The sequence below is a fragment of the Panthera tigris genome, chromosome A1, assembly GCF_018350195.1.
Source record: "Panthera tigris isolate Pti1 chromosome A1, P.tigris_Pti1_mat1.1, whole genome shotgun sequence".
NCBI classification, from domain to species: Eukaryota; Metazoa; Chordata; class Mammalia; order Carnivora; family Felidae; genus Panthera; species Panthera tigris.
In genome coordinates, this window is record NC_056660.1 from 212,376,589 (window position 1) to 212,394,685 (window position 18,097).

General features: G+C 43.2%; 1 protein-coding gene across 2 annotated transcripts in view; it reads left to right on the forward strand.

Moving 5' to 3' along the window:
* The window catches only part of MTMR12 (myotubularin related protein 12), a 65,686-nt gene that overhangs the window by 7,474 nt on the left and 40,115 nt on the right, over positions 1-18,097 (forward strand). For both annotated transcript variants that reach the window (XM_042997011.1, XM_042997017.1), the window contains exon 2: positions 17,557-17,617. In XM_042997011.1, coding sequence (XP_042852945.1) covers positions 17,557-17,617 — 61 coding nt within the window. The remainder of the gene's footprint in view (positions 1-17,556; positions 17,618-18,097) is intronic.

The following is an 18,097-nucleotide window of genomic DNA, read 5'->3' on the forward strand; positions in this document are numbered from 1 at the left end:
ACTTCTGTCCTCAGTCCCCTCTGCATGCCTCCAGGGTCACAACTCTAAGGAGGGCAGACAACCGCTTATTTTGGCTGTGAGTGAGGCCGTCCTCTAAGCCTTGGTTGTATTTCTACCTGGAAGATGGAAATCATAATAATCTCTGATAGGTATATGTGAACATTTATGAATATTAAGTGTGATTATGCAAGTCCTTAGAGTACTTGGCACATGGTTAGCCTTTAGTAGATGTGGGCTATTGTTGGTGTCACTAAGTTGTTGGTCAGGACCATTTGGATGGTTTCAGAAAGTGCTTAATCATTAATCTTAGAATACAGAAATCTTTCCCAGCTAAGGTATTAATGAAAGTGGAGTATTTAGTTGTTGTGGTTGTTGCCATGGTATCATGCCCAGAAAATTCACTGTGTGGTAACTCTTTTCTTAGAGTGTTTTTCACTATCTCTGAAAGTTTCTTTTCCTCTTTTCTTTGTTCCTTTATATATTTGAGAATGATTTAATTATATTTAAAATTCCAACCTAATGAGAACACTTACTCGTTGACTTTTTTCATTATTAACATTTGGCCTTTGACATTTTGCTAGTTTTGTGCTGGAGATGTATTTTTCCCTCTTCCCTCATTTCTTTTTTTTTTTTTTTTTCTTTTTTCTTTTCTTTGCTTTTTTTTTTTTTTGCTTTTTTTTTTTTCTTTAAGTAATCTCTGCCTCCAACATGAGGCTTGAACTCACAACCCTGAGATCAGGAGTCGCATGCTCTATTGACTGAGCCAGCCAGGTGCCCCCTTTGTCCTTCATTTCTAATGACTCTATCATAGGCCAAATTTTGTCCATGTATCACATCTGTTCAATAGTTTACTTAAGATATGAGTAAGTAAAATCAGATTACCCCTGGAAGTAATAACTGTTTATTTAAAAGGCAATTGCAAGCCTGTGCTGTTTTGCTTTCATGGGTAAATACTTTTCCTAAAATAGTATAATCATCACTTTTACCTCCTGTGCCCCTGTCCTTCATTATTCCCTATAGACTTCAGTGGGGGAAGCCCTTCAGAGGTGGCATCTAAGTCCTTAGTCATTTGCTTTTGGGAAAGGGAAGGGTTGCAGCCACAAGAAAAGCAGGGCTTGTGAATGGAAGTCCTGGACACCTTGGTGAAATATTTTGAAGTCTGCCTTTCCTTTTTTTAATTTAATTTTATTTTTTTTAAGATTTTATTTTTAAGTAATCTCCACACCCCAAATGGGGCTCAAACTCACGACCCTGAGACCAAGAGTCACATGCTGTTCCAACTGAGCCAGCCAGACACCTGTCTACCCTTCCCTTATGACAGATTGCCAACCCCTGTTTGAGACAGTGGTCCTGAGCTGCTGGGTGTGTTGCTTTTCTTGCTAAGAGAGTTTTAAAATTCCCAAGAATACCTTGAAGGGAATGAGCCCAGATTTTTGGATAAAAAAATCTCACTGTGTTACTACCTTTTCTCTAGACATACAATCGAGTTCCTGTTTTGCTTTAATCCCTTGAGATCCACTTCCCAGTGTGGTTTCGCCTTTCAGATTTTTTTCCTCAACTGTAACATTGAATGACCATCTTCCCTGCAGGCTGACTTTGAATGTGATAAGAAATAACCACGTGTACATGACATGACTGCTAAGATGCTATTATTTAAAAAAAAAAATTTTTTTTTTGCTTATTTTTGAGAGAGAGAGAGAGAGAGAGACAGAGTGTGAGCAAGGAAGGGACAGAGCGAGAGGGAGACACAGAATTTGAGGCAGGCTCCAGGCTCTGAGCTGTCAGCACAGAGCCTGACACGGGACTTGAGCTCACGAACTGTGAGATCATGACCTGAGCTGAAGTCAGACGCTTACCCGACTGAGCCATCCAGGCACCCCTAGATGCTGTTATTATTGATAGTCACTTGAATTGGGAGAATTGTTGATTGTGTACCTCCCATTTGCACTGTGTTAGAATTAGGAATGCATAAAAACAGTCTGTGCTCTCGGGGTTCACATTCTGTTAGAGAGACAGCAAGTCAACAGATGGCTCTAATGCACAGAAGTAGGTGCTGCCTGTTCATGAAGGAGGCGTGCACAGAATGCTTTTGGAGCACAGAAGGCTGCGGCAGCTTTCGGCCTCATGTGAAGGCAGCGTAGGACTTGGAAAGGGCAGTGTGAGGGTGGGTGCTGGTGTGGGGAGGAGGGGGATGATGTAGTGGGCAGGCAACAAGGACAGCTCAAAAGGCTCATGGGCATGTTGGGCCCAGGTGGTCGAAGCATCTGTCTCATACCTTATGTAAGGCGTGGTGGGGGGTGAAGTGGGCTAAATCCTGAAAAGTAGAATCCGAGGGGTGCTGCTAGGACACGAAGGCTTGTTATTCTGCTTTCTGCGAATACTGCTTTACCATGAAGTCAGTCTGGCCCTTTGTGAGCCTGTAGGCACCTTCTCATTTGCTTCTGGTTCCCCTTGGTCCAAGACCACGGAAAAGCTCCTGTTCCAAGGCTTTTAGCTCCTTGCCAGCTATTCAGCTGACCTAGTATTTGTGTAGCAGTCCTGGGAGTGGGGCAGGAGGTTGGTGCACAGAAGGCAATGCCATGTGTGTTTGCAGCTGTTGTTAGTCACGTCAGTTAGCTTCGACTCTGAGATTCTGACAGCCCTGTAACTGCCACCAGCTACCTTTCTCCAGCACTTGTATACATTCCAGTGCTACCCTCTTTAACTTTTAGTGTAATGTGGTTAAGAGCACAGCTTTGGAATTAGAGCTCTGCTACTTGCCTTGTGGATTTGGTCTGGGTATTTAACTTCTCTGAGCCTTGGTTTCCTGACCTCTGAAATGGGAATAAAAATAGTTGTGTCTAGCTCATAAGATTGTTGTTAGTCTTAAGTGAGGCAGTCCATCGAAGTTAACACAGTACCCAATGTGCAGCAAAGCCTTATTAAATGTTAATTGTTGTAGTAGCTATTACCTTTTACCCCAGAAGCTGCAGGGGTGTGTGTGTGTGTGTGTGTGTGTGTGTGTGTGTGCGTGCACGTGTGTGCACGCGTGCATGTGTTCATTCTTTGGGCCACAAGTGCAGGTCCCGATAGTGGTGACATTTCTTATGTTCCCTTCTAGCATTGTTCTTCCCTTGCACTCTCAGAGGCTGGTCACCAGAGTGGGGGGGTGCTGTCCCTTTTGCAGGTGCCCACAAAGGACGCCTTTCCTCTCCATCCAGAGGGCTTCCCTTCCTGCATAGCTTTCTTTTTCAGTAAGCTCTTACATGGATTCCTTCTCTGTCCTTCTGTCACAGTGTTTTTCCTTGTCTTGAAGGCATGCAGGAGGACCTGAGGTTTGGGCAGTGTTTTATGTCCTGGGCCTTCTGTCCGATCCAGCGTGGCTATCTTCCTTTTAAATTAGCCTGCCAGTGGCCCCTTCTCTCCCCAGCCAGCCAGTTATACTCCTGGCCATCACAGTTTCCAGGGTTCCCTTGGAGGGTGCCCTCTTTGCTGGTTTGTCTTCACTTCCATTCATTCCGCCCTCCTTGCTGTGCTTGGAACCACAGACCATAGATGCTTACCTGGTCTCTCCCTCTACCCGAGTCACCCTGCACAGCACAGCCAGGTTCCTGCTGGGTGCAGCCTGCGTGTGTCATTTTCCCATTTAAGAGTCCTCCTGTGTGCCTGCCGCTTTCCCAAATCTTAACACCCTTTCCAGACTCACTGCAGATTCCTGCCTTCTTCTGGTTTGTTGAGAGAGTGTTAGTTTGCATTTGGGAGGCCAGGACTCTGTTCATTTTTTTCTGTGTGATTTTGAGGGAGCCCCCTTGACCTCTTTGGCTGTCATTTCCTGATTCATAGAGTTGGCCTAGGCAAGTGCTTTTGAACCTATTTTGCCCAAGGAAATTAAAACAAAAATTTTGTTAAGTTATTTGAGAGAGAGAGAGAGTGTGAGCAGGGGAGGAGTAGAGAGAGAGGGGGAGAGAATCTGAAGCAAGCTTTACACTGTCAGCATGGAGCCCGATGTGGGGCTCGAACTCACAAACCGTTAGATCATGACCTGAGCTGAAACCAATAGTTGGATACTTAACTGACTGAGCCACCCAGGTGCCCCTCCCCCCCTTATTTTTTTTTTTTAAACAGCATGGTTCTTTGGGGGAGCTTTTTCAAAATAAATACACTGTACCAAGTCCTGGTTTAGAGATTTGAATGGGCTTTAGGGTCAGGGAAGGGTGTATGTGAGGGGGGGCACCTGCTGTAAGTATCCACATTTTTTTTTTCTGTTAATTATTATTTTTTCCTTCAACCCCTATTGAGAACTGCTATTTCAAATGAAGTCATAGGGGAAACCCAAATAGAGAAAAGTGAGCAAGGAGTGTAGTGGGAAAGGCTGCTGGCCAGGGAACACTGAAGGCCAGAGCCATTTCAGCCTCTCTGTGTTCGCCGGTCTTTCCTAATTGGCATTCTCCCTTTCTTTTTGCCCATGGTACAGGCCATCTGTAGCTCTGGGTTCTTTGTTGCTACAGTCGATCATTTATTCTCTACTCCTTGTGTGTAATTGCTTTGTGTCTGCAGATCTTTCTCCAACAGAGCTGTAAGCTCCTTGGCCTGCAGTGCCACAGAATGTGGCCTCCTGGAGGTCAGCGTGGCTTCAGAGAGGACTGTGGCCATCCCACGAGGGGGCCTCAGGGGAGCTGGTGGGAGCATCGTTCTGAGCCTCTTTTTTATTTCTCCGGAGAGTGATTGGGGTGGTGAGGTGAGAACTGTGGTAGACCGTTAGTGTGGTTCCTGACTCTGTTCTTGGTCTCTATACCCCAACAGTCATCTGTTAGAGTGATTGTTGTCAAGAAGCATGAATGAGTAATGCTTTTACTATCATTCAATAAGTGATGAGCTGTCAAACCAGAGTGAGGGACTTAATTTGGGTCTTAGTGAGCAGTTACTTTTCTTCCTTTAAGAAAAAAAATCGAGATAAGGGGAAAAAGCAGTCTAAATGTGAATGCAAGGATTTAGAATGGGCACGAGTAACTATTGCTTAGCTGTTAGGGTAATGCACTGTTACAGGTTGTCTCCTGTTTCCCTGTCCTCCTGAACACTTGTTACAGTTGAAAGGACGCTTGATGCTATTATTTTGTAATAGGAAAAAAGTTTAAGATTCGTAGTTACCTAGGGCTCAGAGTGGTGTTAGGGTGGTGTCAGGGAGAATAGGGGGGATGAATGCTAATGGGTACCATGTTTCTTTTAGGTGTGATGAAAATATCCTAAAATTGATTGTTGTGATAGTCGGATAACTGAATATACTAAACACCACTGAATTATGCATTTTAAGTAGGTGATTTGTATGGTGTATGCATTTGCCCTTTTTTTTTTTTTTTTTAAGCAAACTCTGTGCCCAATGTGGGGCTTCAACTCACAACCCCAAGGTCAAGAGTCATATGATCTACCAACCGAGCCAGCCAGACGCCCCTGAATTTGTATCCTAGTACAACTTTTACAAAAACAAAGTAAAAATCAAAAGTACTAAGCCAGGTGTTGGAACTCCTGTGAACAAGTTCTGGCTTCATCACCTGTTTAGCTGTATGAGTCCAGGCACACGATTTAACCTCTTGGAGCTTCATTGGTCTTATCTGTAAAGCAGGGATGAGAATACCTTACAGGATCATTATCAAGATAATGACATGGGACATGTGGAAGTGGACGTAGTGAAACCTTCAGCAAATTATATATTTATGTGTTTAAGTTAGACACATATTTTTGTGGATAATAGATGCTTAGTCTGAAATGTTATTGAAAGTTCCCAACAACCCTATGAAATGAACACTTATTAAAGGCTGAGACCTGATCTGCATGGTGAGTAAATAGCAGAGTCCTTAAAGACCAGATACCTGAACCGGCTTAGTCTGTGGTCTATTACTTTGAGCCCAGACAGAGATTGTCAGTTCACCTCTTACTGCATGTCTGCTTTCCTGGCTTCAGATACTGTTTTCTTGTCAGAGTAATTGTTGCTTGTATGCCAGAGAGTGTATAAAGGGTATAGAGTGGAGCTGTGGTTAGCAGAGCTGTTACCTGGGCATGCTTTCAGAGGGGACTGAGCCTGCTAGCAGGCTGGCTCTAAAGCGAGTGAAGCCCTCTGGCCAGGAGCAGGGAACTAGCAGTCTGGGAACCAGCTCCAGGAACAAATCCTGCCTAGAGTTCCAGCTCCCTAGAATTGGACAGTAGGTACATTCATTTAGCTTCTAGGCTGTATCTTTAGTGATAGAGCTTCATATTTAAAGTCTGGCTTTGCCTATGCCCCTGTCCTATTGATGGGACTAGAATGTGTTTCAGAAAGAAGTGTGACAAAAGTTGGTAAGACTTGGCACTAATCATATACTTCAGTACTGATCATACTTAGGTAGTAATTTAAAAAAGTCTGTCAAGAACTATGCTTAGGATAGTTAAAGAATATTACCAGGAAGAAAAATTCCTTGTCTCTTTGTATGTTTCTGTTTATGCATTCTTTTAGTAGACTTTTCTTGACAATTTACTATATGAGGCTAGAAAATACATACAGGTACAGCCTCCTCCCCCATTTTGTGTCATCAGTTGGGGAGGCTGACAAGGTAAGAGATTGTTGCAATACAGGAGGGAGGGGCGATCGGAGAGATCTTGGCGGAGGTCTTGAATTGTGTGGACGGTTGAATTGACTGATGGGTCCAGTGGCTTCACTGGGAGCTAGATGGTGACAGTGTGGCTGTGGTCACGGGAGCATGCAAAGTGAGAGGTGATGGTGGCTGAAAGTAAAAGCAGCAAAGGGATGGACAGATGTGGATGGATTCTGGAGCTATTAATAAAGCAGAGCAGACAGGTCATGAGGGGCAGGGAGTAGTAAAGAATGACTGCTGGGTCAAGGGAGGTGGGGGGGATGGGTTAAATAGGTGGTGAGGAAAAAGGAGTGCATTTGTTGTGATGAACACTGGGTAATGTATGGAAGTGTTGAGTCACTACATTGTATACCTGAAACTGATACTACACTATATGCTAACCAGAATTTAAATGAAAACTTTAAAAAAAGAGGGACATCTGGGTGGCTCAGTCAGTTAAGTGTCCAGCTCTTGATTTTGGCTCAGGTCATGATCTCATGGTTTGTGAGATCGAGCTCTGTGTCTGCACTGATAGTGTGGAGCCTGCTTGGGATTGTCTCTCTCCCTCTCTCTTTATGCCCCTCCCCCGAATAAATAAAAATTAAAAATAAAAATAAATAAATATATTAAATATATTTATATATAAATAAATAAATTAAAAAGTAAAAATATAAATAAAAATAACTTTTTAATGGTTTATTTATTTTTGAGAGAGTGCGCACACGCGTGCAAGCTGGGGAGGGGCAGAGAGAGAGGGAGACACAGAATCTGAAGTAGAATCCAGGCTGTGAGCTGTCAGCACAGAGCCTGATGTGGGGCTTGAACCCACGTACAGTGAGATTGTGACCTGAGCCCAAGTAGGACACTTAGCCAACTGAGCCACCCAGGTGCCCCAGTAAATAAACATTTTAAAAAATTAAAAAAAAAAGAGAAATGAATGACTTTTGGGTGTCTGTTGATGGGGCCGATCATTGAGTCAGAGCCCAGAGGAGGATGAACAGGTTTGGTGGTGGGCAGCAGAGTGATGAACTGGTTTTAAAATGTGAATTTGGAGGATGTTAGGAACATTCCAGTGCAGGTGGGCAGGAGGCTGTTCAGGTGTGTAGGCCTGGAGCTTTTGAATAGAGATCTGGAGTGAAGAGCCCTTTGGGGGTCATCCGCTATATTGCTGGAAGTGACGTGAGTGGGAGAGCTTGTGCAGGGAACACGGGTCTTGTGAAGAGGGAGGAGGACCCCGCCTGGAAAGGAGCCTTGCAGAGGAGCAGCCAGAGAGTGGTGGTTTGGCCTGGAACTAATTTCTGCTTATTTTCAGGTCTCAGTATAAATGACACTTCCTGAGGGGAGCAATCTTCTCTGACCCTGTGTGAGTGCGGTTTGGTGTTCCTGCTGTGTTCCCATCATGGCCTGTCCGTCCCCGAGAGCAGCACTTCGCACACATCTTTGTTACGCGTGTACTGTGGTCAACTCCTGTGTGCTCTGGGTGGGGAGGCAGAGGCAGTGTGTTCTGTTCTCTCCTGGGTTTGCTGTGCTGGAGTACAGCAGGTGCGCGAGAAGTGATAGTTCATCGGTGAAAGAGGGTGCGAAAAGGCAGGGATAAGACGGTGCCCTGGAGAAGGATGTGGCCAGCAGGCAGAGGCAGGTTATATTATAGTGAAGAATATGATTCTGGTCAGGTAAACTGAGGCTCAAGTCTCACTTCACTCAACCTAGGTCGGCCTTGTTTTCCTCATCAGTAAAATGGGAACAGTAATGGCTGTTAACAGAGTTGTGAGGATTACATGAGATGATGCAGTCTTGATATGTAATCTTTTGTAGGCTTCCAGTATTTATTGCATTGTTCACCCACTGTTCCAATTATGACTTTTTATTTGTCTGGATTTAGTGAGAGCAGAAGTCAATTCTTATTTATCTTTTTATTCTCAGCGTTAGGTATTTAGGATGTTCGGGAGCTGTTTGTTGAAATGAATTGGTATGTATTAGAGATGGGTCACCCCGCAGCTCTGAGTAACCAGACATTCAGCTTGAGTGTTGACTCACTAGTTTCGCTCCTCGGGCTCATCGGAGCCCTGTGCTTTGGGCCACTCCTTCTCAGAAACAGAGTTCTGAGAAGAGATGCCATTGACAACGTTTTAGTGCCAGGCCACGTGGATGATCCACGTTCCGGTAGGTGTGTCTCCTTTGGGCCATCAGCTTGCAGAAGAATGGGTGGCGGTTGTCACAGATTGCCAGGAGAGGAGCGCTTCTGGCTCAGCGTGGGGTGGGCTTTTTAGATGATGTGGGGGCACTGGCAGGTCCTAGGGGTGGGTGGTACTCCCGCGGCTCCTTTTGATCTGTGGGGTAAACCGTGCAGAAACAGGAAGACTTGTTATTCATGCCCTTGTTCTCTTTTTAATTTAAAACAAACAGTAGCCAAAACATTGGGGTAAATGTTGAAATAAGGAATTAGTGACTACAAACCCCAACTCCCATCCTACCACTGTGGTAGAACTGTTCCCCATTTATGTTCAGCCACTGTTGTGACTGAACTCAGGCCACTGGGATACCCTAGTTTGGAAACTGTGGGCATGCTGTGACTGCTGACAGCAGTCTTTGCCATTCTTTTGCACCGTAATGGCACAAAATGTCCACACTCAGATGGAGTCGCAAGAGGTGCCACACAAATCATTTGGTCCATTTGTAACTGCTACGTTTGTTGAAAATTTGCATCATTTTCTTTTTTTAATGTTTATTTATTTTTGAGGGAGAGAGCATGAGCAGGGGAAGGGAAGAGAGAGAGGGGGACAGAGGCTCTGAAGCAGGCCCTGCACTGTCAGCAGAGGGCCCAGTGTGGGACTCCAGCTCGTGAACCGTGAGATCATGACCTGGGCAGGAAGTCGGACGCTCAATCTACTGAGCCACCCAGGTGCCCTGAAAATTTACATCATTTTCAAATGAGTTGGTTTTCAGGAGTCTTGCAGAGTTCAAGAAAAGTCTGTCAGTGTAACTAGGAGAACCAATTCTCCTTAATTATTAAAGAACCATACTTTTCTACCTTTTTTTCCTACCCATTGAACCAAGATACTTAATTGGGGTCAGCTAGGACTTTTATCCCATGTTTCATAGCTTTGGAAGTACGATTGTCACTGTTTGCTCTTAGGCAGCTGGGCAGGGAGTGTCAAGAGTTGAAGGATGGTGGGATAGAAGTAGTAAAGAGTTAAAATGGAGTCCAGGCCCCTCTCTGAAACCAGATGGCGATGTAAGTAAGCACACGGGCAGCTGTCACTAGAGGCTGGTTGGATTGGCTGTCGGATCCTGGGATGACGCCAGCCCCATCCACGGCTGTCGTGCTCCTACAGTTCTTACTGGACAGGCTTCACAATTTCTGGTCTTTCTGGATGAATACCACATGCATGACTGTGTTCAGTGGAACACACTCTTTTCTCCAGCACTTTACCATATGATTAGAGCATTTAGTGATGCCATCTATAGTAATGGCTCAAGCCTAGTTATCATATCTTAAGCCCTATGTTTCTCTGGTCCCTGCTCAAGTGGTTTTAAAACCTCTTTAAAACATCTCACTACTTAGTCATTGCTCATGAAATTAACAAAATCTTTTGAACATGTACCATGTGCAGGGCCTGTATTGGATTCTGGGGATATATGGTGAGCATAAAAACAGATAAGGACTTACCCTCAGAGTTTAGATTGTTGGGGAGACAGACTTAAATAATTACATAGAACAAATGTGAAATTGCAACTGTGACAAGGGCTAGGAGGGAGAGAGATACATAGGGCAGTGAGAACCTGGTAATAGAAATGGCCCTTGTCATGAGATCTGATGGATACACAAACTTCATAGGGCGGAGAAGTAGAGGAGAAGCATTTTATAGAAGGAGCATCCTGTGGAAACAACTCAGGATGAGAATGAGCATGGCAGGTATGGGAGGTTGAAAGGCCAGTGTGGCCAATGTGCAGACTGAGGAAACCAGATTGGACAGGTAGGTAGGGGCCAGGCTGCACAGGCCCATATCAAGTCATTGTCTTCATCCTGCCAATAATGCAAAGCAGACTGTGTGCTGAAAGGAACACTGCTGCTTTAGGGTGGAGAATGGATCAGAAAGTGGACAGATGTGGGTAGACCAGCTGCAAAGCGTGTGGTCCAAATGGGAGGTGGTAGCTTGAATTAGGTGATGCCGGTGGAGATAAGAGAGGAACATGAATTCTAGAAACATTTTTAACAGGTAATATTGATGGAATTTGGTGATAGATTGGATATTGAGGGTGATGGAGAAGGAGGTGTAAAGGGGGACTCTTAGGTTGACCTCTAGATTACATGCTCTTGAAGGGAAGCACAGAATTGTCCAGGCAGTATACAGCAGTATTAATTGTGGTTGGAGTGTCATGAATCAGAAGATTCCCATTGAACCCTGGAGGGTTTGTTGGGGTGACAGAGGCTTCGGCCTTAAGCAGACCCAGTGGAGTAAGTTACAAGAGGTAACTCAGCTGGGGTTGAAGAAGCCCCAGAGTTCTTTCCCATGCAGCCAGCCATTACTCCTGTGGGGCACATGTTTTTTGGTGTTTGTTTTTTCCCTTCAGCTTCCTTCTGCCTCTCTACAGCACTCTCTCAGGTTTTCCTTGAGAACTCTGTATGAATCTTGATTTAACTTGGTTTCAGGTGGGTCTGGCAGATACATTCACTGATTATTTTGTCCTGGTTTTCCTTCATTCCATGTAAGGGGCGGCATGTCCTATAAGGACACAGACTGGGCCAGCTACTGGGTTTGACTTCCACCTCCACATGTACTAGTTGGGTGTCTTCATCTACAAAATGGAGATAATAGTGGCTATAATAACACCACTTCAAGGGCTTGCTATGAGGATTACATGAGTTAATAAGTATAAAACCCTTTAACAATGCCTGATGCATACAACCCAAGAAATATTTGTCATTATTCACCTCTCAGGGCTGGTCTTTGAAGTATCCACTTTGGCATTTACAGATTGGGCATTTATGATTTCTCTCTCTTTTTTAATGTTTATTATTTATTTTTGAGTGAGAGAGAGAGAGAGAGAGAGAGAGAATATGACTGGGGGAGGGGCAGAGAGAGGGAGACACAGAATCCAAAGCAGGCTCCAGGCTCTGAACTGTCAGCACAGAGCCCGACGTGAGGCTTGAACCCACAAACAGCAAGGTTATGACCTAAGCTGAAGTTGGACGCTCAACTGAGCCACCCAGGTGCCCCTATGATTTCTACAGTCCACAAGCGACCCCTGAGTCATGATGTGTAGTAATTTGTAATGTTGAGAGGGAAGAAATTGTAGTTACTTACCCAATTCTAAAGATCAAGTTGGGCAGCCTTTAATCACTCATCTAATAAATTCTCCCATGAAGACAACACCTTATACACACTCAGGGTGCAGCATGAGCAGGAGTAGGATGTACATGTGGGAATTTCATCTTGTCCTATAACCAACCGACTTTAAGATCCATATACAGACATGGGTGCTCCTTGTACCCTTGTTGATAACTGCTTCTCCTCTCTTCCATTCGACTGTGTTCATTCTCCCAGAATCAACAAGCAACGGATGTTATCACTCTTTTCTCTTTCTCAAAAACATTGAGATAGAATCTCCATATTTGTCAGTCTTTTTCTGTGGAGTTCAGAAAACTATTGTAAAATACAGGAGTGAAGGAACTATAGGATGTAGCCAATGAGAATCCATTCTGTCTTTCCTGATGCCTCCCTACCACCCAAAGAGATAGGTTCCCAAATTAAAAGAAAAATTCAATTTTTTGAAAGGAGGGTTTTTTTTTTTTAAACGATTATTTTTTTAGTAATTTGTACACTGAACCTGGGGTTTGAACCCACAATCCCAAGATCAAAAGTCACATGCTTTTTGGACTCTGCCAGCCAGGCACCCTGGGAGGGTTTTGTTTTTGTTTTTGTTTGTTTTGTTTTGTTTTTTTCTGATTCTCTTTGTATACCCTGATTTATTGGAGTCCTCTAGGCTATTTCTCCTCTTAGGACTGGTGTGTGTGTGTTTTGATTTGGGAATGGGTATTTGATGGTAGTGATTGTGGTACTTATTTTTTCCTGAATTATTTGTAAGAATTGGATAATGTATATTTATAATTATTTTGAAGTATGAACCAAAGAAGGATTAGATATTAGTGATGTTTGTCTACAGTGTGCCTCCTTAAATTCCACTGCTCAAGTGTTTCTATAGGTTTTTATTCTCAAGTTCAGCAGTTTAGTCTACTTTCAATAGAATCAACAGTCGAGAAAGTTTTGCTTTTTGTACAGTATGCCTGAGCGGTCCATTCCTTGGATGTGGTATTCTTTTAAGGAAGCCATTAGTTTTCTCTCTTGGTCTTGTAATGGGTTCAAAGTACTTCATATTGTAGAAGATAAGACACAAAATGACCAGACCTAAGTTATTATGGGCTTTTATTATTTATTTATTTTTGAGAGAGAGAGAAAATGTGAGTCGAGGACAGGCAGAGAGAGAGAGAGAGAGAGAGAGAGAGAGAGAGAGAATCCCAAGCAGATTCTACACTGTCAGCAGAGCCCAGTGGGGCTCGAACCCATAAACCGAGAGATCATGACCTGAGCCTAAGTCAGACACTTAATCAGCCGAGCCATCCAGGTGCCCCTGTCATTGTGGGCTTTTAGAAAACAAATCCTATTAATAGAAAAATGCCATTTCTTTTTCCTTTGCTTCACATATTCCTGTATCCTCTGTCTTACAGAATTAGGACCAACTTGGGTGTTGCTAATTGCAGGAGTTTCTGATCCATAAAAAAAAGAATTGAGAGGCCTCCTGAGTAGATTCAGTGTAGTTTAATGTAGGAAAAAGGACTGAGAGAGAAGTAGAAATTATTCTTACCTGTGACAGAATCTTGAATAATTGCCCCTCTCATGTAGGATATTTGAATTCTTTGTTTATTCCTTAAAGGAAAGGACGAGAGAACGAAAGAAAAGGAAATCAAGAAGCACAGATACTGCTATGTCCAACAATTACAGCTCTCATTTACTGAACATGTGTGCCAGGTGTTGGTACACATTTTTCTTCAGGCCTCATATTAGGTAGTATTGTTTCCATTTACATTGGAACAAACCAAAACTCAGGTTAAATGTTATGCCCAAGGTCACGTCTATAGATAGCAGAGCAGGGTTTGAACTGTGGCCACATCTGTATCCTTATTGTAGTGCAGGCACTGAGAGAAGTTTGGAGAAACAAGAGGGAAAACAAAAATTATTTGTACAATGCTGTATTAATAATACAGCTTTCTGCTGTAAAAAAAGGTAAATTTCATTCCCACCTAATATGTGGGTGCAAATACATTTTCCCCTTCAGATTTTCTGTTTTAGCGGAGAAAACAAGTGTATTAAATGTCCATTTTAGAGCATGGAGCGACTTTGAGGAAATAAAATGTCTGTGTTTTGTCTTTTTAGCATTTTGGTGCCAAATGCGATTGAGAGAAATTGTGTTTTGGAACCTTTAGGGATGTTGGCTCTTGGAATTTGCCCTTCTGGCTGGATGAAATTAAGCTGAGAATAACAACTTCAGTTTTTGACTCCAGGCCCTCACAAACAGTGAAGGGTTGATGTGAAGCATTTTGGTATATATAAGCATTCCGGCCTGATGAGAGCTTGGTTGTGGGATCGCCCTCCACACACCCCTGTTCTTTTCAAGATCAGCGATCTTCTGGCAGGACCCATTTTTGCCTTTCCTGAGGTGCCCTGGGTCGATCACACATTTGAGAAGATGGGCACCTTAAATATGAACTTGGTAAAAAACTAGAGAATTTACTTTTTGAGAATTAATGGAATGAAAACAAGCAGGCTGCTTTTCAGCTTCTCAGCAGATTCTCAGGAGTGTTAGCTGACTTTAGCTTTCACATGCTTTTGTCCTGTATGTCCTGTACGGTGAAGTGCAGTTCTCTTAAGGGAGTTTTTCTAATTTGTCCAAATCAGTTTTGTGATAGGAGACTAGTTTCCTACTGTAGGCAGTGGATATTACAGCTGTTCTCCCTTTTGTAGGAGGAAACTGGAGACCATGTTTGTTAGAAGCAGTACTCAGCAGTGAAGAATGTAGGCTCTGGAGCTTGTTGGGGGTTGGGCTGTATCCTTGCCTAGTGACTTACTTCCTATAAAAGGAAATTTCCTGAACCTCTTTAAGCCACAGTTTCATCTTTAAATGGAGATAATACTAGTGCTCATACCTCTGTATGAGGATTAATGAGATACTAATGAAGAGCACTTACCTGGCACATAATAGAAGCTTAATAAATGTTGGTTATTATCGTTATAGTCAATGTGTGCAGTTGACATAAAATGATTAGCACTTCCATTTCCCCAGGCATTTGATGGGGAGGAGGTGGGTTCACCCCAGGAAGTTGGGGGAGCAGAGAACAGTTGTTTAGGGAAAGTGAGTTTTCGGCAGGACAGAATCCTAAAAGGTGTCTCCTGATTGTTTTGTTTATGGAATGTAAAGAAAGAATTCGACCATTTCAGGAATTGATGTAGGTAGTTTTAAGTAGTGTAAATTCTTTATCATTGGAAGATGCTACTTTTGGAGACAAAACAATAGGGTAGCCCTCTCCAAGCTGGCTGCAGTGTTTGAACTGAATTCCAGGCACTAGTCAAGATGATCACTAGTTTTCTAACAGGTGATTGAATTTAATGAATCGTTTTGCTCTGTCCTCAGAGAAAGATGATAGACCTGTCAAAAATAATAGTGCTTTCATTTAGTTCTGTGCCAATAACAGACGATGAAAACTCCATGAGAATTTCTAAATTACCAAAACACTCGTAGCATTTACATATGCAATATAGTCCCTCTTGCACAACATAGACCAATGCATCAGAATCATCTGGGGAGCTTTTTGCACAACCAAAGGCCCAGTTGCATCCCCTGCACTCTGATTTTTTACACTCGTGGTGAGGCCCGAGCACTTAAAGAGGTAACAAGATCCACAGGTGATGGAACACTCCCCACATCTAAGAAGCACTGCCTCAGAAGGACTTGATTTATTAGCATCTTCTGGGATGTAAACTGTGGGCATCTCTAAAATACATCACACTCAGAGTGGTGTATTTTCTGAAACCGCTCTTTCTCTGAAACAGCTCTGACTTTCTTCTTCTGCCTTAAGATAGGCTGTCTTGCTTCTTCCTGCCTCGGCTGTTCCCAAGTTTCTTGTAATGCTTATTTCAACCTGAATTAACAATTTTAGAAAACTCCTACCACCCAGAGCCTTATGCCAAAAAACAAAACAAATTCCAGTTTTCTTTGTTGACAAAGTTGGTTGTGTCTTACAGAATTTTCCACAGTTAAGATTTGACTTGTTGCATCCCCATGGTGTCATTTAACATGTTTCTCCTGTCCCAGTGTTTCTTATAAATTGGTAGATTGACATAGAAAGTCAAGCTGATTGAAGTTAGATATTTTGGCAAGAATACTTAATAGATGGTGTGGTAGATTGCTTTCGGAGACTCACCAGGCCTCTCTTGTTATGTTAACAGCCACTTATGACTGTTGCTTTGTTCCATTAACTCATTAAGGATTGCTAATTATGTTTGAATACCCAATAAACAGTGAACCCAACATGAAGGCATTTGAAGATATTTTCATTGAGAAACAGTGATATAAAACCTGGCTTTGATTCCTTATCAGAAGTGATTATATCCCATGGCAGTGCCTTGTGGTTTTAGGTTATGTGTTTATTTTATTATTTATTAATAAATAAATAACTGGAGCGCCTGGGTGGCTCAGTCGGTTGAGCATCCGACTTCTGCTCAGGTCATGATCTCGTGGTCTGTGAATTGAAGCTCCGTGTTGGGCTCTGTGCTGACAGCTCAGAGCCTGGAGTCTGCTTCAGATTCTGTGTCTCCCTCTCTCTCTGCCCATCCCCAGCTTGTGCTGTCTGTCTCAAAAATAAATGTTTAAGAAAAGTTTAAAGGGGCACCTGGGTGGCTCAGTCGGTTGAGCATCCGACTTCGGCTCGGGTCATAATCTTACCTTTCGTAGGTTTGAGTTCCGCATCTGGCTCTGTGCTGACAGTTCAGAGCCTGGAGCCTGCTTCTGATTCTGTGTCTCGCTCTCTCTCTGCCTCTCCCCCACTCATGCTCTGTCTCTCTCTGTCTCAAAAATAAACATTAAAAAAAATTAAAAAGTTAAAAAAATAATTTATTATTTATAGGTTATTATCAATCTATTTACTTTTTAAGTTTATTCATTTTGAGAGAGAGCATGAGCCGGGGAGGTGTGTGTGTGTGTGTGTGTAGACGGGGGCGGGTGGGGGGGCGGGTAGGGAGAGAAAAAGAGAGAGAGACCCAAGCAGGCTCTGCAGGGTCAGTGCAGAGCCTGACAATGAGGCTCAAACTCACAAAACTTCAGGATCATGACAACTGAAATCAAGAGTCAGATGCTTAACCAACTGAGCCACCCAGGTGCCGTGGTTTTAGGTAATTTAGAATGTTCCCATCTGTCTTTACTGGGTCTTGGTATGCTACAGAGTAGGTGGGTCGAGTACTGACTTGATACATTCATATTTTCCTGTTCTTCAAACCCTTTACATATATCTATTATTTCTCAAGAACACACAGTCATCTTTTGTTTTCAATCCTTGATTCTCACTGGAGGAAGAGAGGAGCCATGTTGTGAAATGTCTTCCATTCCCTCTCTGACTCTGTGTTTGAGCTGCCTTACTTTCTGTGTAACAGTTGTTCCTTTAGGTAGGGAGTGCTCATCCCTGCCCCTCCACTGGGGGCAACTAATAGTTGTCAATCCCAAATAGGTTAGTGCACTGGACTAATTTGCTGGAATTTTCTGTCTTTTTGTTAAAAATACATTTTTAAAAAGTAACTAGCTTGTCAAAAAACTCCTGAGGGTATGTGACATTTAGTGTGTATTCGAAAACATGGCTTTATGTTACCCATTTTGAGCCCTTAAACAAAGAAAAATATTACCCTTTGCTCTTCTCTTTTAGGAAATTCACACAAACGAGAAGGAAGTAACAGAGAAGGAAGTCACTCTTCACTTGTTGCCAGGTAATGGTCGTTTAGCATCAGACCTCATGTGCCACTCAAAGCCAGTGATAACTTATGTCATCCCTAGTATTGCTATATATAAACTCCTTTGTTTTCATCCAGAAGGCATATAACAGGAATGAGTTGGACAAAAATATCAAGGTCTTTAGTTCAATCACTACATATTAGGTCTGAGTATTATAACCTCTGCCAAGAATTTTTGTTTCCCCCTCCCCGCAAGTTGATGAAAATCAACCTGGCAAATTCACCTCCTTCACAAGCAAATAAGCCTTTTTTGCGTCATTGTACTTGGACACATCCAGGATTCTGGTCTTCAGTCAGGAAAATTCTGGTCCTCTCCAGAGCCCTACATCCCACTTCCCCATGCAGCTGCCCTAGACTAGCACGGCTGCCCAGGCCCCCCCGCAGCAGCGTTGGTGGGTGGCCTCACCTGTGGTCTTCTGCATCTGAGCATAAGTGCCAGGCAGGCTGTGGTTTACT